The following is a 24,200-nucleotide window of genomic DNA, read 5'->3' as shown; positions in this document are numbered from 1 at the left end:
TAAAAAAATATAGGGATGATTACTTAAATTTTATAGTGAAAAAGCTCAATTCCAATTTATTCCGATTTTTTTGGTAATTATCCGAATTCCCTTTTTTTTTTCCAGATTTATGATACATACGAATGACGCTGATACATCGCGATTTGATACATAAGTCTTTTTTATGATACATCGCTAGTTGATACAAACCAAACATTGTAATATCAATAAAACTTATGAATCAGCTTATAACATCCAATATATCATGAACACAACAAAAATAGCAGTAAAACTTATGTTATACTGATACATTGTGTGTTTGGTTTGTATCAACTAGCGATATATCATGAAAAAGACTTATGTATCAAACTGTGATGTATCAGCGTCATTCGTATGTATCAGAAGAGAGATTTTTGAAATTTTTACAAATGGTAGGGAATAATTGAAAATATAAAAATATAAGGTGTGTAATTTGGTAATTTTTCCAAAAATATCTAACAACCCAACAAGAATAAACTTGCGCGCAATAATATCATAATCAAAATAGATATAGGTATTATTAATGCTAGTTGATTCTTTTAATAATATTGATCATGTACCAAGAATGTCGTAATAGTTTGAGGAATCAAAAACAAACGTTTATATTCATTGTTAAATATGTCGATTCGAATTAAGTTTATAAATTGTTATTATTTTGAAGTGCTAAAATTACATATTTATATTAATTAAAGGTTAATTATGTTCAGTCAAATTACACAGAAAAACCAAAATTGAAATATTTCTATAACTCAAGGACAAAAAAGATTTCAATACAGTTTAACTTAAGGTTTATCGGTTTCGATAACAATTTTGATTTTTTTTATTATCAAGTTATCGATTTTTAATGGTTTGAGGTTTTCTCTTAAAAGGTTAACCGATAATCCCATAACATATTAAATAATTATATTTATACAATTTGGTATATAAAGTCCTTAACTTAGAGTTTAACTTCATACTTTTATTTATGCATGTTTCAAACTCTCAGTTATTCTACAATATAACAGTGTTTGTTTTTAAACAAGATGCAGCCTGTCAACTCATGTGCATAGTTCATCTGGCTTGTCATTTTGTTTCTAAGTTATTTTCAATGATTATTTTGGATGTCAAATCTTAACGGTTAAACCAATAACCGAACTAATAACGATCAATAATCGATAACTGATAACCGCTAAGCTGATGTCTTGATGGTTCTATAACGGTATAATATGTTTATAAATCGATAATCGATAAGTCAAATCAATAAACTTAAAAACCAAATCGAATCAACTGATACGCAGCCCTACACTGAAGTGGTTAGTGGTCATGAGCTTGGGCCGGACCCCTCTCTTCTCTTCACTTAAATCACCATTTGGCCCAGACCCTTTAAGTAAGTGGACTATATAGGTCATAAACTCGGCCCAGCCCAAAAACTCCTTTATATATACCTAAAACCAAATCGATAAACTTAAAAATCAAATCGAATCAACTGATACGAAGCCCTACACTGAAGTGGTTAGTGGTCATGAGCTTGGGCCGGACCCCTCTCTTCTCTTCACTTAAATCACCATTTGGCCCAGGCCCTTTAAGTAAGTGGATTATATAGGTCATAAACTCGGCCCAGCCCAAAAACTACTTTATATATACCTAAAAACCCCAGTAAATTCTTCCATTGTTGGCCTTCAAGCTTTTCGGCTCTCTCTCTCTCTGCTATTAGTTGATTGATCATCAATGGATTCTCAACCTGTTGAACCAGTCAGCTACATCTGTGGAGGTACTATTTCATCGCATTTTTTTTTTTTTTTTTTTTTTTTTTTAACGGGTGATCGGATTTTGCAGATTGTGGGCAGGAGAATACCCTAAAGCCTGGTGATGTGATACAGTGTCGTGAATGTGGTTATCGTATTCTCTACAAGAAGAGGACTCGAAGAAGTATTTATTTTCCCTTTTACACTTTTGTTACCCTTTTAATCTTCTTCTTTTTTGAGTTTTATGTGTTGATGTTTACTCGATTGCGGTATTTGGGGTTGATTTAGGGATTTGGGTAAGCTTGTTTAGACATCATGTAAGAAGAAAAAATCAGTTGATTTGAGGTTTGAACAAATTGACCTAGCTAGAATAAACCCCTCAATAAAGTGTGTTGAAAATCGTGAGGTTTTATGATCAAATACTAGGTGTTTTGTTTCCATCTGTTAGGTGAACAGAGTTATCTGGTGCCTGAATTGGTGGGAGGTACCTTGTGGAATTAGTCAAGGTCTAGTTGGCCTTGACCCGGTTAGAAACCCCCCCTTTTAGACATAGTAGGAAGCTGCCCTTTTTAATATTGTAGTGGTAAGTTCTAATGGGGATTTTTCTTAAGAATAGATTAGTAGCTTAAGGCTTGTGGTTTTGTTTGGTCTAACTCGGTAAGGTTTATCAATTGAGAGTAAAACAAGTGTTGGAGTAAATTGGTTGATCTTAGAAAGATGGAATATTGTTGTTTCTATTGTACTCTTCTCATCTGGTTTCTTCTTTACTGTATTTCCTCTCCATACTTGATTTTGATATGTTTTACTTGAGCCTGAGTGTCTATCGGAAACAACTTCTCTACTTGCATAATATAGGGCCATAGGGGTAAGGCCGCATACATACCATCCTCCACGGACCTCACTTGTAGAATTACACTGAGTATGTTGATGTTGTTTAAAAAGATGGAATGTTCAGAAAGTGCTGTAATTTGGATGAGCTGAAATTCAGAAGTTGCAGTAATTTTGATATAGTGAAATTTCAAGTGCTATCTTTTCAATTAGCCTACTGGGATGGTAGGGGATAGAATTGATGTGCTTCTTATTGAGTTGTAAATAATGCATTTAATGTGGTATCTTTGTTAAAGAGAAATCTCAGAAAAAGGCTTAAGTAGAACATAGAACAGTCTTAGAATTGCAATGATGAGATGCAAACATGTAAGAAGATTGAACAGTCTTAGTATTCTATTGGTGATCATTATTATGGTATTAATCTATACTATTGTGTATTTTAGGTGCTTGCCAAATTCTGAAGACAACCCATGGAACCTGTCAACAATTAAATAGTAGTAGTATTTTAAGTGATTTGCCTCATTTACTGTACTTAATATGTTATGGTCTTTTAGTGTTGATGTTATCTTGATTCATTGGTTGACTAGTTGTGGTTGTCTGTCGACTGAAAGGGAAGTTAAGCGGCAAGAAAATATTTTTTGATAAAACTGTATCCACGTTTATTTGCGGATAGTATTCAACCATACTGAAGCATATCATACATGAATTATCTCCTTGGTGATTTAGCCTTTTCTTTTGGGTATTCTTAAGTGAATTTCCTGCTCAATCTATTATAGAACATATATGCTTTGGTTGTTTAATCTGTGTATGTGTGCTTAGCCTTCCATTTTAATGGTCCACATGCTGCAACAAGAGTCTCATTAGAGTCTGTTTAAGTAAGAGAATGTGGGGTATTATTGGCTCTGTTAGCAATAGAAATGAACTTAGGGTAGGCGTATATGTCCTGCTAAATTGTTAAACTATTCCTGAAGGGAGCAAGTGAGCCCATATCTGCTGCTGATGCACTAGGTCCACCACTGGATTGTTATCTTTTTGATGGATAGCAACTGTCATAGGCCAGAAGATCCCGAGTTTGCAATCCTAAGATGATTTAGTTGTTATGCATATAGTTGTGTTTCTTTGCTGTTAATCTGGAGATTCAAAAGCTAAATAAACCATTACCCAGTGCAAGGTTTCTAATACAATAATCTTAGTAGCAGTTTTACCACAAATTAGAATATAAACAACATCTTGAAACACCTCACTTTGTTGCCATTAGGCATCTGGGCCAACCTACAATATTTCACTTCTACGCTTTTTTTCATCGTAGTTCTTTATTTCTACCAGTACACTAAGCTGCATTGTTTTGGTGCAGTCGTGCAGTATGAAGCTCGGTGATGCTTAAAGTCATTTGGAAGAACAGCAAGAGTTCTGCTCGTATGGAAGTAGATGTTAAAAACGTAATAGCTAGTATTAAATATCACGCGTGTCAGCGTGGCCATTGTGTGTCTTTACCTATCTGTGTGTGATTTCTTCGTGTTCACATGTTGTTAGTCTATATGGCAAGTTCAACTCTAACTCAGCGTGGTTGAATATTGTAGAAATTTCTCAAACACAATGTCTTGTGGTCTATTGTGGAAAATCCGTTTATGTTAAAATCTTCACGAGTTGTGTCTTACTTCCTTGATTATGTTATTTTCGTTATCTTTTTTCTTTGAATAAAAAAAAAAGATTGCCCATGGAATTTGAATTTTAGATTTGAATACAATTTTATTAAATAGGGGTGTAACTAGAAGGGGGGAGTCTTGGAACAATGGTAAAATTGCTTCTGTATGACCTATAAGTCACATGTTTGAGTTAGAAATAACTACTAATGTTTTGTGCATTGAGTTGCCTCGTCTTTTTAGGGGTAACTTAGAAAATTATATATTGTATTTTTTGTTATGGACGTGAAAATGAGTTAAAATGGCAATTATAGTGAGAGGAAGAGAATAGTTTGTAAAATATTTGTAGCATAGATTTAACAAGCAAATATCATCATATAAAATGAAACAGAGAAAATAATGTTTATTACATAACAAAACCAAAAAAAAACTAGTGCTCAAATCTCGAAAACATTTGACATCATACCATTTCATCTCAATAATTAGCTTATCTCTATGCTTCCTTTCTTATTGTAGTGTCCAATTGGTGCATCATATTTGCTAAAAAGTCTGTAAGATGAAAGCAAAGAAATCCCAACATAACAAAGGCTAACAATGAATGTAATGGACACAGATGCAGTTGCCTTTTTGCAAAAACCTCCAAAAGAACCACAAGTTTCACTCCATGTAACATCAGTATCCCCTTTATATGCCAAATACATCACTTCTGTTGATGCAGCTCCAGCAGCCAACATTATGTACGTCAAAATCTACAAAGTAAAATTTTCAGCTATTCAGAAAAAAAGAATTTATACTTTTATGCAAGGCATAATACAATGAGCGAACTCAAATTTGGCCTCAGCTGACAAATAAGCATGTCCAAGTTTGAGAGTGCAAATCTAGACATGACCTCAATTTGGTTTCAACTGACAACTAAACACTTCAACTCTTCCCTAATATGTCTTGTGGACACCCGAAGTTGATTTGAATGTGCCTAGATGATCAATTTTTCACTTGGAATGTTCAAATGACACAATAAAAGACGATTTAGAGTGTCTAGATGTGCTTGCTCAAAGTTGAGTATTTACTTTGTTTGTTTATGTATTATACCATTTTTACACATACTATTTCCTTTGGTTCAAGATAAGTATCATCCGTGATTTTATGACACCTATTAAAATAATTATTTAATAAGCACGGAAGATTCGTTGAGAGCTTTGTCTGTAATTAACCTATTATAGTATAAGTTGTCTTTGATAATTACTTTTTAATTACTAATTTCACTTATTATGAGCGGTTATCATCACCTATCATTTCGTCGACGTCATAAGAGTCTTTAGTACTTTATGTTTCAGTAGGGGCCCTATCCCTTCTTACTTTATTATATCGATTAATTTTTTAGGGATCTTTACACAAATAACCAACTAAATTTTGGCATGTTTATCGACACGCTTTGGAATAAATGGGAAAATTAATAACCTGGTCGAGGAGGAAGAATGTCCAAGCTCTAGGCAATGTTGTAGGATGAGGAAGAGCTGCAACTATAGCTGATAGAAGAGAATAAGCTGCACAAATTCCATTTGCATGTACTAAGTACCTGCACCACACATTCAATAATATTTTCACCAGTAATATTAACTTAGATATAACGATTTCGAAAAATTCGTTAAGTTTAAAGGCATTAAAGTATGATAATGAAAATATAAAACATCGTTTGTATGTCGAACGTTGTTATAATAAGTATATGATCTTCATTGGAAGTAATATAGGGTCGAATTAAAGATCTTTGAATGTAGTTTCTACGTTCATCATTTGGACGTTTTTACAAAATGCACGATTTCTAGTGCTCCACCCTTATCAAATTTGTGTTTAATGCTTATCATAGAGATTTATCTATATATCTTATGATGATCTAGCTAACTGCATAAATAAGTTGTGTTGCATGATTCTTTTGTGTGTTTTTAAAGTTATAGAATAGCTCCGCTTTTATTATTTAATAAACATCTCTTTTCGGAAGAAAAAAATCGATTTATATAACAACTTTTCTTATAAGATTATTCTGTTTCGAAAAGGTAGTTAAGTTAGGGTTGTTTCTTTCTCGTTGTTGATACTGACAAGACATAGCTAGAATGATATTTGATTAGTCAGGAGTAAGAAGAATAAAGACAAAAAGACTTTTATGTGAAAGACAAAACGATAAAACGTTTTTTATATCGTCAATGCATAAAACTTAAACTGATCAAGAGAAATATAATTACCTAAAAGTTCCAAGATCAGAGTAAGAAAGTGAACCAAAGTCATTGGTTTGTGAATCCTTTAGCATTATGACAAGTGCCACTACACATAATACTATAGGTAACAATCTCAACATTATCTCACCTATGTTGCTTCCATTATTTTCATTTTCCACAACATTTTTTTGTGTCAAATCCCCCATAATTGACACTCTTGGCCTATAAGATATTGTGGAAAATGAAGAAAAGAAATTGAAGTGAGAGGGAAGGTTGGAGTGATGGTCACTACTTATTAATGAAATTTTAGATGAGAAGTTGGGTAGTTTTGGCAATTTAATGCAATTTAAAGCTTTCCACACATTTCTATGCAAAATATTAAAACACCTTGATAAATATGCATTATGGACAACATGATATAGAGAAAAAATAATATACTTCTTTTCATACTGGCAACATGAGCCTGTTTGCCTTTAGATCTCATAATAATTTGATTATGGAGTACATAGAGATTTTATATATATATATATATGGCGGTGTCTAAGTGCACGTACTTCAACTGATTTATTGAAATATTTGTTATTTTCATATTAGGATAATTTTGTCACCAAAATTTGAATGAATGGGAAGAAATTACATAGTTTTATAATAATATTGATGTTTGAATTAACTTGCATATTCTTTGATAAATTTATGAGATACATGTTATGTTTCAAAAACATATACATATACCATTTAGTTTTGTCCACTAAAGTTCGATCGATTGGAAAGACTTTACATAATTTTTTGTGTCTCTATTAAAATTTAAATTTGTATTGACTTGTCAACGATAAAATGGCCTCTGTTGAAATTTAAACGTGTATTGAATTATGAATAATTAATTAAGCAACAAATATGATTTTTGTTTATGAGATAACATTTGTGATTTGTGAGTAATTGAATAGGTTCATCGTCTCTAACTAATTGAAATGTTGTCAACTTTAACCATATAGACAAACTAATTATGCCCAATGGAGCAATAAAAAAATTGCCCAACAATTTCTCAAAGTGAAGATCATATTATAAGAAAGAAAAGGGCTAAAAATGCCTCTAAGATATTCCTCCGCTCACCTTTTTAGCTCACTTTTTTCTCTTCTGAATAAGTGACCTTTTTTGTTTATTTATTTTAAATTTTTTAGATCTTTTGAAATGGATTTAAAAAATTCAAGACCATCCCTTATAACGTTCAAAATAAAATATTCAGTATAATTTCATAAATAATTTTTTTTTAAAATAAAATATATACAAACTTTACTCATTTATTAATACAATAGAAAGAATAGTTTATGATACACCGTTTAATCGAAAAAAAAGAAGTAAAAGAGCACTTATATCTAAACAAAGACAATGGATTTATTTATTTATTTATTTTTGGAAAAAAAGTCCTTTTCTTGAGTCAATTAGCTACTAGCCACAAATTCCCTCTTCAAGAAAAAAGAAAGGATAACAACAACTCCAAAAAAAAAAGAGAAAAAATGGCACTACAACTTCAACATTTATCATCTTCATCAACTCCTAAATTCACCACCTTTGCTTCTTCTTTATTGGTACCAAATTTCCAAAATGTTGTGTGTGCCTCAAAATTAAAAAATGGAGGCATAACAAGTGTAAAAAATCTAAGATTATCATCATCAAGAATTAGAAAAAGAAGGAATATATTTTTGTTTAGAATATCAGCTTCAATTTCACCTCTTGATTTGACTGAAGACAACATTATCCAAGTCTTAGAAGATGCAAAGGCTGAGGTATATCATTAGTGTTTTGTTTTTTTCAATATTTTCTTTTAATAATTGAGAAATATTTTATCATTATGTGGTACAGTTTGAAATTCGATGAATAATAGGTGGTATGGGTTCATTCAGAAATAAAGATTTGTGATGGAATAATAAGTACTTCTTCATCCTTAAATCAAATATTTTTAGTTCAAGCGATACCTGTCAGGTATAAAGTCGTCTTTGTTAGAGAGACTCCCCACACTGAGTTGGAAACAAAAAGAAATTTATAGGTTCACGTGAATTCAGTAATTTAGACTCAGATTTAGTATGTGTTAAAAAATCTAATATAGGACTACAAATGATATATTTCTATCCAGTAAATCAAGTTGGTTGTAGTAGTATTTCGAACTCGAGTACATAAAGTTCAAATTTTGAATTCGTCATTACCCTTTTGTCTGTCACACTTAAATATCATGTTCTTGTCCACGACAAGAGTCAAACTCGGGTGTGCCATCCTTTTAGCTACGGATTCATCTGAACTCATAAATACTGATACGGAGTATAGATATATATGTAAAAACTTAATAAAATGTCAATACATATACAGTTCTTGAGTCTGGGATTTATCAATCTTCTTATTCATTTGTTTTATTGTTTGGATTCTGCAGTTGGCACAACTTTTTGATACTTCAGTTGGGATAACAGGTAATTTCTCATCAAATAAATAAGTCTCTTTTTTTATTTTCATGTATTAACAAGTGGGGTCTTGAGGGAGTGAGATGTACACAACTCTTTTCCCTATCTTTTATCTTTACGAAGTAGAGAGGTTGTTTCCGATACACCCTCGACTGAACAAGAGGAAATAAAATGTTATACAGGGAAAGCAGAACTAGCAGAAGTGGATGGACCTTATGTGAAACTTAGATTAAGTGGCAAGTTTTGGCATAAACGTTCTACTGTTGTAGCAAGACTTGGTAATTACTTGAAGCAAAGAATTCCTGTAAGTATATAGTGAAAAATTTAGAGTTAATTTCCTTAAGAAAATGGTGTTCATTTCTGTAACTATTTTTTTTCTCTTTAGGAAATCTTGGAGGTGGATATAGAAGATGAGAAACAATTAGATGATAGCCCTGCAAACTTTTGAGAGTTGAAGAGAGGCCTTTCAGTTCGTTCAAAGACACTAAAGACGAGCTATTACAGATTGAATGGTCCAAAAGCTCATCAACCTGTCCAAGGGATCATGAGACGAGTGCCTCGTTTTGTAGGATCATACTTTTTTTGTCATTCAAAGCCAAAAGGTACTAATAGTTGAGAACAAGTTCCCAAACATTAGTGGTTCTTTATTTCTTGATGGTATTTTAAAAATAAAAAATCAAAGGAAGATTTATTCAGTAACTAGAACAAGACTATGATCCAGTCCAGCAACAGCTTGAATAACTTCAGAACCTTCTAAATATTCAACGAATATCGGTTCTGCTTCATCAGCAGAGCTGCCTAATCCAAGCCTTCCGTTTCTCCCGCAGCCCCAAGCCCATAACTCTTTCTTTGCTGTGAGAGCAAGGGAATGTGCCCGTCCTCCTGATACAGAAACAGGTGATTCGCCAACCAGACCTTCAACAACCTGAGGAATGTTGTTTGGACCATCCCTCCCAAGTTGAGAACTTTGGTTCCATCCCCATGATACAACACTTGTTGCATCTGTTGGTTCTGATGAAGGATCGTTGCAAACTGCAAATGAATGCCCTAAACCTGAAGCTACAGAGAGAGGATGGAAGTGTATATTAACTGGTTGCATTCCCAAGTCGTTTTCCGTTCTTCCTAACTGGCCATACACATTGCTTCCGCCACTAAACAGTGTCCCATCACCTAAAGTAAGAAGATAGAAACGACCATCAACATGCATTCATGCACATTTCAAGTATACATTAGTAAATGTGACTTACAGCAAAGGACTAGAGAATGATCATGTCCGCAAGCTACATCTGCAACTTTTAACTCGTGTAGCTCCTCAATTGAACTGGGCTCCCATATTATAGGCATATCCTTTTCCTTCTCGATAGCTTCCATGACTAACTTCTCAGCAGCTTCAATCGCAGAAAATTCTTCCGTTGATCTTAATTTAGTACTATTTGATTCCAGTGGAGAGATCTCCAATTCTCTTCCTATCTTACCGATTCTACCATCTGCATAGTATCCCCAGCCAAACATATTCCCATTCTTAGCTAGCGCAAGAGCATGTCCCCAACCTAATGAAACCTGCCAACCCAAAACGAATTGACAAGAAGTCTACACCTACAAAAAATAACTTTTGAACAGTTGAATAATATTCACCATCTACTTGGTTATAATTGTTGTTCAGCATCATATCTTTTATATGTTCTCAGTTAAACTTATTTTTTTAACAAGTAAAACTTATTCTACCTTAAGGATAATTGGATGACCACCTTAACTATCTCTTCTCCAGAAAGTGTTTCAACCATGGAAGGTATCGCAGCCTTGGTGATTCCTTTGCCAAGACCAAGCTGCCCACGCTTAGAACTTCCCCAAACCCACAGAGATCCATCATCTCCTATGGCGGCAGAAATAACACCTGATGCAAATGCTGCTTGAACTCTCACTTTGTTTAGTCCTTCTACTCTTTTTGGTTCATTCCACGTTTCTCTGAACAAGCTCAGCAAAAAAGATTTCCATGTAAGTAATACAAACACCCTATAACCCCAACCCAACCCTAAGTAAAAGAAGAAAAGCAAGACAGGGTGAAAACAGGACACAGAAGGAAATACATGAGATTCTTTGGAAAACAATAGTATACCCAGCATATAGAGAAGAAGAGGTTTAGTTTCCTACCATTAGTACCAAGATAGCTAACACAGTCGAGAAGCCAATTCTAGGACCTTCCTAATTCACATATATGAAAAGAGTTATACACACAAACAAATAGAGATAAGCTAGGATGTCACAAAAACTTTAGATATTAAGAGAAATAGCTCTTATTCCACAGCAGTAAAGAAATCTGCTACTGTCGGCATTATCATGGCAACAGTCTTTAAGCTACTGTGAACCTACGGAGCTAGGCTGAGGTTGTCTGGTTGACCAAACAACTTGTCTACTGCTGTTACAATGTTCTGTTACCAGAATTCGAAGGAACTTAATGGTTTTCATACATCAGATTGTGAGGATCATGCTTTGGACAGATTAAGCTTTTCTTGGAATGCTAATCATTTATATAAGAAACACCCAAATCACCAGAGTTTTCCAGTCTCCTCAAGAAGCAAAAGCAAGTTAATGGCCTCAAGAGTATAGTCTTCTTCTGGAGCTGTCTTTCATCTGTTACATTTCCTTATCAATGAGGGTAGAAACATGGATGTGGACTAAAAAATATACATAAGCAAGGAAATGGCACAAGTGCATTACAGATATACGAATCTTCAGCACAAACAACCTCTTCACAGTTCCTTGCAATGACATAAACATGAAATTGCCAGATTAAATCTAAAAGCTACTTTCTTTGAAGAGGGTTACAGTAGGATGATGACCGACTTAATAATTGCTCAACTATAATGAATCCTTCTCAATACCAATTTGCAGGCACACGCCTCGAATAAAGCTGAATAGATACAGAGTATTCCACATACAGCAGACCTCTTACTAACCTGTACTGCTAATAGACATAGAAAGCAAGCATATTGACACATAAACACTGCCAATTTTCTCTATCAAGCCACAATTAAACACAGTTACTAATCAGTAAGCCACAATTAATTTTTCGAGCTTCATACCTGAACTATTATGTGTGTGAGTTTCTTATATGAACTATCACCAACGGCTTATCAATTATTTCCTTTTCCTACCTGAATAACAGTGATATTTCAAATCGGAAAAACAGCTAATAGTTAATCTGTGTTTCAATAAATAATCGGTTATAGTTCAATTAGAAAACTCGCACATCTTATAGTTTAGATGTAAACCTCAAAAAATTGGAATTTTGTGTGTTTTTGACCAATAGCTCACCTAGGAGAAAGAGGATCACGGCCAAGTTGGCCTTCATTGTTACGTCCCCAAGCCCAAACATGGCCCTCGGAAGTAACGGCGAGGGAATGGAAGTGTCCGGCGGCGATGGTAACGACGTCCGGCGGGAGACCCGGTATAGTAGTGGGCTCGTAGGCGTCTAAGCCCATACCAATGATGGACGCCGGAAGGCCCAAAGCACCGTGGCTTCCGTCACCAAAGCTCATCACCGTTGTTTTGCTATAACCGCCGCTGCTCATCCATCGGCGGGAGAGGCGACTCGACTGAATTCTCCCGTGGTTCAGTAACCGCAGCATCATTTCTGGTTCGACCGGATTGTAAAGTGGTCGTTGGATCCTTCAAGTGTTCAAGCGTTACGGATCACAAATCGGGTCGGATCACACGTGATTTGCATAAATAGGATCTTTGGTGTAGGCTTGTATATAGGTAGGTTCGGTTCGGCTTGGCTTTCAATCTTATCAATTGATAATTTGTACGTATGTTAAATTGTTATAGAATTATTAAAATATTAATTTATTGATTATCGATTTAATAATTATTGATCGTTATCGATTTAATTGTTAAAATTTGACACAAAAAAAATCATTGAAAAATCATTTAGAAATAAAGTGACAAATCAATTGAACCATGCACATAAATTGACAGATTGTATCTTGTTCAAAAGCAAATACTGACACATTATAAAATAACCGAGAGTTTGAGACAAACAGAAATAAAAGTATAAATCCAAACCCTAAGTCAAGAACTTTATATACTGAATGGTATAATAGAATTTATTAATCAACAATCGGATTATCGTTAATCCATTAAAAAAACCTCGAACTATTAAAAATCGATAATCCAATAATAAAAAAAAATCAAAATCGCTATCGAAATTACTAAACTAATAATTTATTATCAATAAATCAATAATTTTTTTCGATTCGAGACAAGCCCTTACTTGTCCCCATTTAAAATTTGACCCCATTAATGAAAAATTTTAGTAAAATAGCCTCAATACAGAAATTGCACGCTTGAAGGATAAGAAAATTCTGGCAATCATCCAAAAAAAATAATATTTGATAGAAATTATGGTCAAATTTTAATAGGCCCCATAATTTACTCAACACATATGAGTAAAACATCATTAAAATCACTATATTGTATGTGTTAATTTCTTAAAAAGCATTAGGGAAGTTAAATTTTAAATAGCACGTATATTGCTAAATAAATACTATATAGTTGCGAAGTCAATTATTATTTTACTGTTAAAAAGCATAATCAAAATTTAAAGTTTATAGGTTCATTTACATTACTAGATTCTACATTAAGATAAAAGGAAAACTATACAAATTAGATTTATTAGGCAAAATATTTACCCAAATTAAATCCAACCCAACCTATTTACTCGAGTTGGATCCACAATCTAAACTATTTACCCGCTTGCTCCCTTATTCTATTCACTAAACCATCGCTTATTCATCCTTGATATCATCGGAGTATATATATACTCTAATGGTATCTATATATTTTGATGGTATCAAGCAGTAATTGAATAGTTTTTTCACTGAAACATTATCTGTTATATATATATATATTCTAACGATATTAAGGAGTAACTGAGTAATGTTCTCTACTTTTCTTTGATACCATCAAAGTATATGTGTGTGTATATATTCTATCAAATAGCAAAAGTGAATTAGCAGGTAAATACAAAGAAAGTATGAAAGTAAGAGGGTAGCTAGCTGCTTATAAATAGTTTTCTTTTTTATGGTACAAGTATTCTTTTCCCTAAGATAAATACGTAACAGACATACTATCTTCATATTGTATACGGTATTAACTTAAAGTTATTATAAAAATCACAAACTTCAAATTCAAAATTCAAAATCTTGTCTATGTTAAAAAAAAAAAAAAACTATATACACTAGTAAATCTAGGAGAAGGCAGGTGGCAATACTAAACAAGAGTATCTTGAGATTTCATTTGTGACTATAGGAATATAATATCTCTTATCTGATTTAATGAATCCACGTGTTCTTCTATCATTTGTCAACAAGATCACAACTTTATCTTCAATATTCACAACTTGTTATATCCACCACAATTTCATTCTTTTCACCTAGCCCCCACAAAATACTTTGTCACCTTATTTGCCACCTTTTGTATTTAATTTATTCTTGTGGAGCTAAGTGTTTATTATTCTTCATTTCCATAGCATCCAAAAAAACAAAAACAAAACAAAAATAGAGAAGAAAAACTATGGCAACTCAAGCATTGATTTCTTCATCATCAATTAGCACTTCAGCTGAGGCTGCAAGACAAATTCTTGGATCAAGAAATTCACAATCTGTTAATAGAAAAGCTTCTTTTGTTGTAAGGGCTGCTTCCACTCCACCAGTAAAGGTATTTTTCTCTCCATATTCGGGTCGTTATGTTGCTTGAACTCTTACAAAATATTGTGTACACTTGCTATAAATAGTACTCGAGTCGTTGACATTTTTTAAGAGTCTGAGTAACATAGTTCGGTAATATAATTATCCCACATTCTATATGATGAGGATAGATAACTACTTTGCTTGGACTTTTCTAATAATATATCATACTTGTGTCGGATCCTCTTTATATGCACTACTTTTTGAAGAATTCGACACGCAGCCTTTTTGACATTTATGAAGAGTAACAACATAGATAGATAATACCATGGTTTTAATCCTAGTAACCAAACGATTCTTATATGTCTCTTTTCATCTTATAGGAAGATGTTTAACTAGAAATAGAAGTAATAGTGTTAAATTAAAGTAATGGTTGAGATTTTTTGATATATAAAATATAATATCAATGTTTAACATTCTATTTCATTTTATATAACGATATTTGACTATATACAAAGTTTAAGAAAGAATTTTTTTGAGTACATATCAAAAAAAAAACTTGGGACTTGTAGTTCTAAATATGGAAGTGTGGTGAAACATAAGTAAATCTTGAATTTTGTGTGTAAGTTGTTATCGTCTAAGTTGTTCGGACTCTTTAATGAAAAGTTTAAAACTATACATATTTGTACAAAATAATTAATGAAAACTTTAAAACTACACAAGTCATTCACTTAATTCTGTTTTACAGCAAGGAGCAAATAGGCAACTCTGGTTTGCATCCAAGCAAAGCCTTTCATACTTGGATGGCAGGTAAGATCTATAACACTTGGTGTGACTTAATCTAGCTCTTTCAATAGCGCCTTGTCGAGTTTATGTTATGTGCACTGACAGTGTTATAAAAAGAATTAAATCAACTTGCAACAAATCTAGGCAGAGGTCCATCTCAAACCTGATATAGTAACATGTAAAATCAATTAATAACTTGCTATAATCAATTGAATTGCACACATAATATAAAAACTTCTGGTGCACATATACGGTAATCGACAAGAATCTATGTTTTGTGCACTGACAGTGTAAAGAAGGTTAAGTTGAGTTACAATAAATATAGATAGTTCTATATCAAGCCTAATATATCAATTGGGAAAATAGATCAATAATTTGCTATATTCAACTGAATTGCACGTATAATATAAAAACTCATGGTGCACATATACGATAATCAACACGAGTCTATGTTTTGTGCACTGATCGTGTAAATAAGAATAAGTTGATTTACAACAAATATAGGTTGTGCTCCAAATCAAGACTAATATAGTATCCTGGAAAATGGATTAAGAACTTGCTATAATCAATTGAATTGCATGTACAGTATAAAAGTTCATGGTGCACATATACAGTCTATTATGTACACCGACAGTATAAAGAAGGTTAAGTTGACGCACAATAACACTTACATTGCATAGATCATATGGCATTTATTTATAACGTATCTATATAACTTGAATTCAACCTAAGACGCTATCTTTAAGTCTACTTATTGAAAAATTGTATGTTGTTCCACAGTCTTCCTGGTGACTATGGTTTTGATCCCTTGGGACTCTCGGACCCCGAGGGCACAGGAGGTTTCATCGAGCCGAAATGGCTAGCGTATGGCGAGGTCATCAACGGGCGGTTCGCCATGTTAGGAGCAGTAGGGTCAATAGCACCAGAGATTCTTGGAAAAGCTGGCCTCATCCCACAAGAAACAGCACTTGCATGGTTCCAAACTGGTGTAATCCCACCAGCAGGAACATACAACTATTGGGCTGACAACTACACATTGTTTGTCCTTGAGATGGCACTCATGGGCTTTGCTGAGCACAGGAGATTCCAAGATTGGGCCAAGCCTGGTTCAATGGGGAAACAATACTTCTTGGGCCTTGAAAAGGGATTGGGTGGGTCAGGTGATCCAGCATACCCTGGTGGCCCATTGTTCAACCCACTTGGATTTGGAAAAGATGAGAAGTCCATGAAGGAGTTGAAACTCAAGGAAATTAAGAATGGAAGACTTGCTATGCTGGCTATTTTGGGATATTTTATTCAAGCATTGGTCACTGGTGTTGGACCATACCAAAACCTTCTTGATCATTTGGCTGATCCAGTAAACAACAATGTCTTGACCAGTCTCAAGTTCCACTAAACTAAGTAGCAAAGCAATCCACTCTTTTCTTCCAAATCTCCCCCCTCCCTTCTCTTATGTGTAATGTAACATTATGTGCAGATTAATATTTTTCATGTCATCTGTAATGCTAAAACAAGGGACATGTGATTTTAAAGGCTTGATATATATTTTTAGAGTTTTTAGCAATGAGTCCTGCAGAAATCATCTAGTATTCGGTACTCACTGATCCGACTAATTCAGATTCGTGTTACCTAAGATCTATTAAAGGAGGAAAATACTCCCTACTAGAGCTTGAACTCAAGATATCTAGTTAAGGGTAGAGGGATCATATTCATCCCACCACCACCCCTGAGGTAGTCTGAAATCATATATCAGTTGCATTGATGAAAGAAATTTCGAATGAAAAACAGTATTAGACAAAAAAACAGAATCCTACATCACTGAACATAAAGATTTTTCAGCAGAAAGCCAGACAGTAAAGAGCAAAAACAGTTTCAAGGCTTCTTATTGACTCTTTTGATATGCTATTGTTGATAAATAACAAAATGATTAGTGAAGATTCATATAGTCGATCAATTAGCTTGGGACTGAAGCATAGTTATTATTGTTGCTAAACATTCACAAATCCAGAGTGGGAATTTCCTGGGTATTGAATCCATATAGCATTGTAGCAGTAATTAAAAGCACAAATAAGCAAGACAAATAACGTTTTGTTTACTTACATGATTTTGAAAGGGTTTAGTTGATACGATTCATTCACAGGAAGAATTCAAATGAAATTGTTTTTTAGTTGACACCTCAAACCTCACTGATTCATGGTTATATGACATCTTTGTATTGTTTAGATTCTCTTATTAAAGTTAAGACAGTGACTGAATACTATTGTTGTTCTGCATCGAACCGAATGGAAAGCTAAACTAGCTGAACAATATACATCGAGAAACATAAAATAGAACAAGAGAAGTGGATGTCTTGATTATTGACCATCTCATCAAGTTTCCAGAATATAATGAAGTAAAATAGTAAAACTTAATAGGAGAGCCATCCCTTTCTTTGTATGAAAGGACGAATCAATATTCACTGATATGACTTTCCTACTGACTAAATTGCTTGAATTAGTTGAAGGTGTGAAGTTACTACAACAATAAATGTAGTCTTACTTTTTCTTCATTCTCAAACATCTAACATTAGGTATCTTTTCCCATAGATCAGATGCGGTTATTTTGTACCAATAAATCTGGCAACGATCGTGTTGCCTGTACCTTGTGTTAAGATATTGTACAAGAAGAAAATTGACACCAAAGACTTGGAGAAGGGCGGGAAAGTGTAGTTCAATATTTCTCATTCACACAAGCACACAAGGTATAAGGAATTCTATTCACAGTTTGTAATGTCAACTATTATACACGGGGGCACACAAAGATGGACTGTCCACTATTTACTGTTTTTTGCTTATTTTTGCACAGATAAAATCATTAAAACAAATCAAAGAGACCTCCGAAAGATAAGAAGGAAAGACCCGTGATGACGGCTGGCATATAGATGATGAGAACAGGATCAAGTTTGAAGAATGATTTTCAAATTTCAACTGCAACAACCCCCTCCTTGAGAAGAAGCTCCATCTCTTCCACCTGATGGTCCAGGAATGCCTCCATATCCAACTTTTATTCCATAGGACTGCAGAAAAATATACAAGTAGACAGGAGAATTATACACGATGAAAATCAAATACTCTCATTGGCAAAAAAACATTTAGAAAGCAGGCAACCTCTGTTTATTTATTCTTAAAGCAAAGAATTCGGTCATCAATGGTTGTCGTCAGTACCAAACTGATCATTAAACAAGGACCAAGATATGCCCATTTGTCCATATCATAGATTCGATCCTAAGAGCTACTTAAGAGTACAAGAATGCAGATTAATTTCAATCAAGCACAAGTAGTGTTCTTTGTTATGGTTAGTAAACTTTATCACATCCTTAATCTTCCATCAAATCAATTTCCTTTAACATTCTAATATAGCATGTCACATCTAAGTGGTATGTGCTAGAAGAACCTGGTTCTTAATCAAGCACCAATTTAACATCTACTCTTCGTCTAAATTATTTGTAAGGGCAATCAAAAGTTGGATGAATGAAAGAGTGCTCGCATTATTGTGTGAACTTTTAATGATATAATGTGATCTGGGCTCATCTGGGACTGGATATTTCCTTTTAAATTTCATGAAAATTTTAGAAATAAATGGGATTGCGGAAGCTGTAATAGCAGCAATAAGCTGCACATAGCCAGAACATATGTGCCCTTGAACCAGACCCACCATGCAATGGAAAAGGGTGTCCCCAGATGATTGACCTCGTTTCATGTGAAATGTTCGCAAGTTACCAGATTAGTTTTGGATAGAATCCTCCAATATTCATGAAAGGGAAAATCCTCCAGACTTAACGATATGTTCTTTAAACTAATGAGATAATAAAATTTGGTAACAACAAGGTTTGGTACTTAAATGGAGAAGGATAGAGGGTGGGCTCATTATCCACCGAGTTCTGAACCATGTGCCAGCTGGCCCTTAGGGATTTCTTGGTTACAATAACAACAATTGGTAACATGATCAGAATGAACCAACTATGATGTGTAGACTAAATTGGAAGCCAATCACAGTTTTTCTCATTTATTTTGCATATTACTCTTAAAGAGGTGCCTTTTCTTTTAGGTATAAATAGACAATTGCAAAAGTAATTCCTCTCAGAGAGGTAACAACATCCACTAATCATGACCATTACAAAACTTATTGAGCATACTCAAATTCAGTGATCAAGGTGTGGCATACCTCATTTGATACATCAAACACTCCATCCTGTATTTTCTTATAGATTGTTGAGGCTGTTCTGATGAAAGCCTGAATAATGCAGAAAATAGATCATCCTTAAAGAACCAAAATTTAAATTTGAATAGAAAGAACTTCCATGGTTGGACTTAAAACCTCAAAAGGCCTGTCAAATCAGAAAAATTCCTTACCTCTTCAACATTCTGAGCTGTTTTAGCAGAGGCCTCCATAAATATCAAGCCATTTTCCTTGGCAAACTGCTCACCTTCTTCTGTGCTTACAGCCCTTCTATGAGCCAGATCACACTTGTTTCCGATTAGCATAATGGTCATGTTTGCATTTGCATGCTGCCTTGCATCTTCCAACCAACTAGCAAGGTGATTAAATGTTTCCCTCCTATTTATTTTGGAGAAAACATTCAAAACCTTGTGACCAACTAAAATAATGTGAGCAGATATAATAGACATGCAAATCAGGTCTCCTGATTTCATATTGTACCATACTTTAACCTTTGTTTGCATTCTCTAATGGAAGTAGACTTTGTAAAACAGATGTGTAATGTTACTCCCACATATAGTCTCAATTGGACCATGATGAGTATGCGTCAATTACAAATTTTAGGAACCGAAACGCCTTGAAAACTATAGTACTCTAGTTCACTAACCGACAGAGATGCTGCTCTGGAAGTTCAATGCTCATCTTTTGCACTTTTCTTATCATTTTTAGAAACTTTTTTATTCCTCTACTTAGTCCAGAATATATTAGCTATCATGACCAGAACACCATCAGATATGTCCTCACTATCATGGGCGGAGCTACCCTTGCCCGAGGGGTGTCAAGCGACACCCCTTCGTCGGAAAATTACATTGTATATATAGGTCAAAATTTGGTTTAACAAATATATATACAAGTATTGACACCTCTTAACACAAGTTGAAGGTTTAGTGTAGTGGTTAAGGGGTTGCAAAAGTTGCTTGAGGTTGTGTGTTCTACCCCTGCTAGCAGCATTTATTTTTTTACTTTATATTTTGACACCCCTTAATCGCCACTGCTCGCTATGATAAGTTAAAGACTAAAATGAGATATTCCTTAATTAGTTTAGCTAAAAGACTACAATATATTTGAGTTGCAGCCACTTTAAATGAGATCTTTGGGGCAGCAAGTTACTGTACAGGAATCTCTAACCAAGGTTAAATTACACATAAAGAAGTACACCTCCTAGGCTCCTAGTCCTAGAGTTACATGCATTATGAAAGTGTCAAATTCCCTTATCCATAGTGACAAAGATTTGTTCTACCTTGTAATATCATAAACAAGTAATGAGCCTGCAGCCCCTCTGTAATATGACCTTGTGATGGATCTGAATGATTCTTGACCAGCCTGAAACGAGAACATTCATAAGAAAATGCTTTTAGACTTTAGCGATAGCACATCCAGAGATGAAAACTAGGAGGAGGACTTGGTCCCATTTAGATTAAACTCCAAATGATTAAAAAAAGATGATAAACTGAATTATGGACTTCTGTAGGCATTTATTCGGACATTCTCCATAACATATTAAGATAAAACAGAAGAGAAAATTTGTCTCACTAACTGTGTCCCACATCTGTAATTTTATAGGTTTGTTGTCGATTGTGATCATTCGAGCCCCAAATTCAACCCCAATGGTCAGGTCATGGACTGGTTGAAACCGTTTGTCCGTAAATTGCAAAAGTAGACATGACTTTCCAACTCCTGTACAGAGAATATCATATCTTTATAAGTGATGTCTCCCACAAGACTTCAAGTAACATATGCACGGACATCACACAGTAGAATCTAATGAATTGTAAGAAATGACTTTTTCAAAAGGGGGGGGGGAGGGGGAAGGGCACTCATGGCACAACAAAAGCTAAAAAGAGGCATTCTGCGAGTCCAGAAACAGCAATAAAACATAGATGATAGCAAAATAACTATCAGATGAACAGTACAGAGTTAAGAATCACATTGAGTTTGCGAGTCTCTAAGAGAATATGTATTGACATGACATTTTGTCAAACGTCATAATGGGTGGCGATGCTCTTGAGTAATTGACTTCATGATAAAGGCACAGAATCATGTCTAATTCACCTCTTAAAACATTGAATTTATGAACATGAGCATTCAGAGAGCGAGTATTGTCACTTCCACGCAAGCTAAAGTCTTTCTTGCTTTTTGAAAGCATTTGCAGCTCTCTATTGATTATCTATGAGGGCTTGCATTTAGCAAATCCTTGTAAAAAATTATGCAGTGAGTCCAAAGAAGCTGTGCAGGTAATTTCTAAAACTGCTCGACTATTTTGTAAGAATTGTCAAAGGCACATATGCCCTGAAGCGACACCCAAAATGTGTTGAGTACTTCACCTCGCTTGATGTGTGCTTCAGTGCCGTCATCAAGGCTCTAAGACATATTTTTTCTTGCCAATGAGTGTTTCTTAAAGATGCAATATTAAACAATTAATACTTCACGTTATTGTTGTTCTTTTTTCAATTTCTTTGTCCAAATATTTGTTATTCATGCTTATAATTATTAGTCTTGGACAGTGTTGTCAGACGCGCGCTTAAGCCTTGAAGCGAGGCTCAAAATGTGTTGAGTACTTCGCCTCGCTTAATGCCCCAACGGATCTTAGAGCTTTTTTCCGCTTTTTGTTTTTGATAACACTGGTCTTGGACTTGTTTTTTTTTTTTGAAAGAATAACAAGTGGGGATTGATTGTTTGTATTTGTGCTTTTTTCATTGAAGCCAACGCTTTATTTTTCTTTGCGCTTAAAGCCCCAACAGACCTTAGAGCTTTTTTGCGCTTTTCACATTTGATAACACTGCTATTTTCACACTGGAAACCATAAAATTGAACTGGGCCACTGCAGAGCGAGAACTTTGTAGATGCAATTTATTGCCCTACTAAAAAGACTTTCTACAAACAAGCTACAAACTTAATAGACCTCAATGACAAGTAAACAGTTAATATTGTAACAATCAGGCTAAAATGCCAAAACTCTAGTTTCTCATTGATATCACGGTAATAATGTACCCAGCAAACCTAATAAGGCCAACAAAAAATCCGTTCTTTTTGAAATGATCGATTGCAGAAGCAACATGAATATATTATTTGTCTGCTACGTGTTATGAAATGCAGCACAAAAACAGAAGACGATTAAAAATGTCAGGACTGAAATAGCAGCATACATTCTCAATCGCTCATGTACTTCAGAAGACGCTATAGCCACAGAATCCATTACAATTGAACCTTCAATTTCTTTTCCAGCTTACAAGCAGTGCAAAAACATTAATTAGCACGGCTGGTTACCAAATTATACAGAACCTATTAGTCAGATGAAAAATCATGTACATAATTACACAAAGTACCAAATGAATTAAGCTAACATCACAGTCAACGAAATACAGCAAACCTATTAAACAGATGCAAATTAAATAAAACAATTATAGGAAGTGAAAATAAATAGAAACAGCATCACCGTTAACCCAAATTACAGCAAAAACTATTAATCAGATTCAAAATCATGCAAAATTGATTTTGTCTTCTAAGATACGAAATCCAGCAAAAAATTAGAAGATGATTAAAATGCTAGTACTTATATAGTAGCATATACTCAATTGCTCATATATTTCAGTAAGAATCACTACAATAGAAACTCAGAAAGTGTTTTATCCAAATCCAGAATCAGTACTCACAACAAGTACAAAAACACTAGATTAGCATCATCCTTTACCAAATAACACAACTTATTTATCAAAATGCAGAAAAAACGAAAAAATCAATCAAATTAGCATCGCCGGTAACCAAAATTACAGCAAAAACTATTAACCAGATTCAAAATCATGCAAAATTATAACAAAAAAAAAACTCAAACTCGTAGCAAAACAACAGGAAGTTGAAGAATCGAATCGAATCAAATCAAATCAAACAAAAACAAAAATATACTAAAAAATTACCAGTATCGCCGATGATAATATACTTGAAGAGATATGCGTACGACATGATTTACCGATATACGGCGGCGGAACGGAGATCTGAATATAGAGAGAGAAGTTGAAAAAATATACGTGAGCTGGAGAAAACGACAAAGATAATTATACAAGTAATTTTTTATAAAATAAATTAAACTTAGCAAAATAATGAACAAAGAATGATAGGATTGAGAGATACCCGAGAGTCTATGTTCTATTTTCAATTGCTAAACTTTGATAATTTATAGTCAAAAGTAAGAGTTAATTTGTAACAATTCCTTTTGTATGTTCACGTGTAATGTGCCTCAATAAAAACTTTACAAGAAATAATATACATTGTTATTTTGAACATTCATAGAATTTGTGCCTCGTTAAAACCTTACTAGGAAAAACCCAGTGGAAAAAAACCTAATGAAGAAAAAAAAGTACACACATCTGGTAATACGCCTTGAGTATTGTCTCATTAAAAACCTTATCAGGAAAATCCAGTAGATAAAACCTTGGCTAAGAAAAAAAGAGTACAATGCATATTTTACTCCTCCTCATGAAAACATCACTTAATAACTCGAAGACGACGCATTTCAATTTTGTATCTCATTTTCTCAAAGGTTGAAGTTAGCAATGCCTTGGTAAACATATCTGCTAAATTTTTATTTGAACGAATTTAT

General features: G+C 34.0%; 6 protein-coding genes across 7 annotated transcripts; 3 read left to right on the top strand and 3 right to left on the bottom strand.

Moving 5' to 3' along the window:
• Positions 1–1,649: 1,649 nt before the first annotated feature.
• Positions 1,650–4,227, top strand: LOC129877430 (DNA-directed RNA polymerases II, IV and V subunit 12). The gene is made up of 3 exons (XM_055952927.1): positions 1,650–1,768; positions 1,834–1,926; positions 3,925–4,227. The coding sequence occupies exons 1-3, from the start codon at positions 1,726–1,728 to the stop codon at positions 3,945–3,947; spliced, it is 159 nt and encodes a 52-aa protein (XP_055808902.1). The 5' UTR covers positions 1,650–1,725; the 3' UTR covers positions 3,948–4,227.
• Positions 4,228–4,598: 371 nt separating this feature from the next.
• LOC129877429 (CASP-like protein 2A1) lies at positions 4,599–6,664 on the bottom strand. Its single transcript, XM_055952926.1, has 3 exons — positions 6,451–6,664; positions 5,672–5,789; positions 4,599–4,962 (listed from the first exon to the last, which is right to left on the bottom strand). The coding sequence occupies exons 1-3, from the start codon at positions 6,627–6,629 to the stop codon at positions 4,696–4,698; spliced, it is 564 nt and encodes a 187-aa protein (XP_055808901.1). The 5' UTR covers positions 6,630–6,664; the 3' UTR covers positions 4,599–4,695.
• Positions 6,665–7,844: 1,180 nt separating this feature from the next.
• LOC129876388 (uncharacterized) lies at positions 7,845–9,572 on the top strand. Its single transcript, XM_055951818.1, has 4 exons — positions 7,845–8,207; positions 8,846–8,882; positions 9,056–9,177; positions 9,259–9,572. Exons 1-4 carry the CDS (start codon positions 7,938–7,940, stop codon positions 9,319–9,321), a joined length of 492 nt encoding a protein of 163 aa, XP_055807793.1. The 5' UTR covers positions 7,845–7,937; the 3' UTR covers positions 9,322–9,572.
• Positions 9,462–12,596, bottom strand: LOC129876387 (ultraviolet-B receptor UVR8). The gene is made up of 4 exons (XM_055951817.1): positions 12,189–12,596; positions 10,622–10,838; positions 10,121–10,433; positions 9,462–10,043 (listed from the first exon to the last, which is right to left on the bottom strand). The coding sequence occupies exons 1-4, from the start codon at positions 12,503–12,505 to the stop codon at positions 9,562–9,564; spliced, it is 1,329 nt and encodes a 442-aa protein (XP_055807792.1). The 5' UTR covers positions 12,506–12,596; the 3' UTR covers positions 9,462–9,561.
• A 1,721-nt stretch (positions 12,597–14,317) lies between these two features.
• On the top strand, positions 14,318–16,910 carry LOC129875876 (chlorophyll a-b binding protein 8, chloroplastic). Its single transcript, XM_055951101.1, has 3 exons — positions 14,318–14,591; positions 15,309–15,370; positions 16,127–16,910. Exons 1-3 carry the CDS (start codon positions 14,448–14,450, stop codon positions 16,740–16,742), a joined length of 822 nt encoding a protein of 273 aa, XP_055807076.1. The 5' UTR covers positions 14,318–14,447; the 3' UTR covers positions 16,743–16,910.
• A 1,120-nt stretch (positions 16,911–18,030) lies between these two features.
• LOC129877124 (ras-related protein RABB1c-like) lies at positions 18,031–23,666 on the bottom strand. Of its 2 annotated transcripts, none has more exons than XM_055952603.1 (6): positions 23,518–23,666; positions 21,141–21,280; positions 20,844–20,926; positions 19,738–19,942; positions 19,550–19,618; positions 18,031–18,401 (listed from the first exon to the last, which is right to left on the bottom strand). In XM_055952603.1, exons 1-6 carry the CDS (start codon positions 23,561–23,563, stop codon positions 18,309–18,311), a joined length of 636 nt encoding a protein of 211 aa, XP_055808578.1. In that variant the 5' UTR covers positions 23,564–23,666; the 3' UTR covers positions 18,031–18,308. The 2 variants fall into 2 exon arrangements, with proteins under 2 accessions (XP_055808578.1, XP_055808579.1); XM_055952604.1 differs by lacking the exon at positions 23,518–23,666 and adding an exon at positions 22,750–22,886.
• Positions 23,667–24,200: the final 534 nt, after the last annotated feature.

Source organism: Solanum dulcamara, chromosome 12 (assembly GCF_947179165.1).
Source record: "Solanum dulcamara chromosome 12, daSolDulc1.2, whole genome shotgun sequence".
Lineage (NCBI taxonomy): Eukaryota > Viridiplantae > Streptophyta > Magnoliopsida > Solanales > Solanaceae > Solanum > Solanum dulcamara.
The sequence above is the reverse complement of the archived record's forward strand: the minus strand, read 5'-3'. Positions and strand labels throughout refer to the sequence as shown.

What these genes read in the sequence shown, in the direction of transcription:
- LOC129876387 (XM_055951817.1), bottom strand. Translation starts at nt 12,505, where the DNA reads ATGATGCTGCGGTTACTGAACCACGGGAGAATTCAGTCGAGTCGCCTC. An exon ending in CGTGATCCTCTTTCTCCTAG is followed by an intron (nt 10,839 to 12,188) that starts GTGAGCTATTGG and finishes GAGCTTGTTCAG; the next exon opens with AGAAACGTGGAATGAACCAA. An exon ending in TCATTCTCTAGTCCTTTGCT is followed by an intron (nt 10,044 to 10,120) that starts GTAAGTCACATT and finishes TTCTTACTTTAG; the next exon opens with GTGATGGGACACTGTTTAGT.
- LOC129877430 (XM_055952927.1), top strand. Translation starts at nt 1,726, where the DNA reads ATGGATTCTCAACCTGTTGAACCAGTCAGCTACATCTGTGGAG. An exon ending in AGTCAGCTACATCTGTGGAG is followed by an intron (nt 1,769 to 1,833) that starts GTACTATTTCAT and finishes CGGATTTTGCAG; the next exon opens with ATTGTGGGCAGGAGAATACC. An exon ending in CAAGAAGAGGACTCGAAGAA is followed by an intron (nt 1,927 to 3,924) that starts GTATTTATTTTC and finishes GTTTTGGTGCAG; the next exon opens with TCGTGCAGTATGAAGCTCGG.
- LOC129877429 (XM_055952926.1), bottom strand. Translation starts at nt 6,629, where the DNA reads ATGGGGGATTTGACACAAAAAAATGTTGTGGAAAATGAAAATAATGGA. An exon ending in TCTGATCTTGGAACTTTTAG is followed by an intron (nt 5,790 to 6,450) that starts GTAATTATATTT and finishes TGTGTGGTGCAG; the next exon opens with GTACTTAGTACATGCAAATG. An exon ending in CATTCTTCCTCCTCGACCAG is followed by an intron (nt 4,963 to 5,671) that starts GTTATTAATTTT and finishes TTTACTTTGTAG; the next exon opens with ATTTTGACGTACATAATGTT.
- LOC129875876 (XM_055951101.1), top strand. Translation starts at nt 14,448, where the DNA reads ATGGCAACTCAAGCATTGATTTCTTCATCATCAATTAGCACTTCAGCT. An exon ending in CTTCCACTCCACCAGTAAAG is followed by an intron (nt 14,592 to 15,308) that starts GTATTTTTCTCT and finishes TCTGTTTTACAG; the next exon opens with CAAGGAGCAAATAGGCAACT. An exon ending in CTTTCATACTTGGATGGCAG is followed by an intron (nt 15,371 to 16,126) that starts GTAAGATCTATA and finishes GTTGTTCCACAG; the next exon opens with TCTTCCTGGTGACTATGGTT.
- LOC129876388 (XM_055951818.1), top strand. Translation starts at nt 7,938, where the DNA reads ATGGCACTACAACTTCAACATTTATCATCTTCATCAACTCCTAAATTC. An exon ending in TAGAAGATGCAAAGGCTGAG is followed by an intron (nt 8,208 to 8,845) that starts GTATATCATTAG and finishes TGGATTCTGCAG; the next exon opens with TTGGCACAACTTTTTGATAC. An exon ending in TACTTCAGTTGGGATAACAG is followed by an intron (nt 8,883 to 9,055) that starts GTAATTTCTCAT and finishes AATGTTATACAG; the next exon opens with GGAAAGCAGAACTAGCAGAA.
- LOC129877124 (XM_055952603.1), bottom strand. Translation starts at nt 23,563, where the DNA reads ATGTCGTACGCATATCTCTTCAAGTATATTATCATCGGCGATACTG. An exon ending in TATTATCATCGGCGATACTG is followed by an intron (nt 21,281 to 23,517) that starts GTAATTTTTTAG and finishes TTCTCTGTACAG; the next exon opens with GAGTTGGAAAGTCATGTCTA. An exon ending in TGTTTGATGTATCAAATGAG is followed by an intron (nt 18,402 to 19,549) that starts GTATGCCACACC and finishes ATTTTTCTGCAG; the next exon opens with TCCTATGGAATAAAAGTTGG.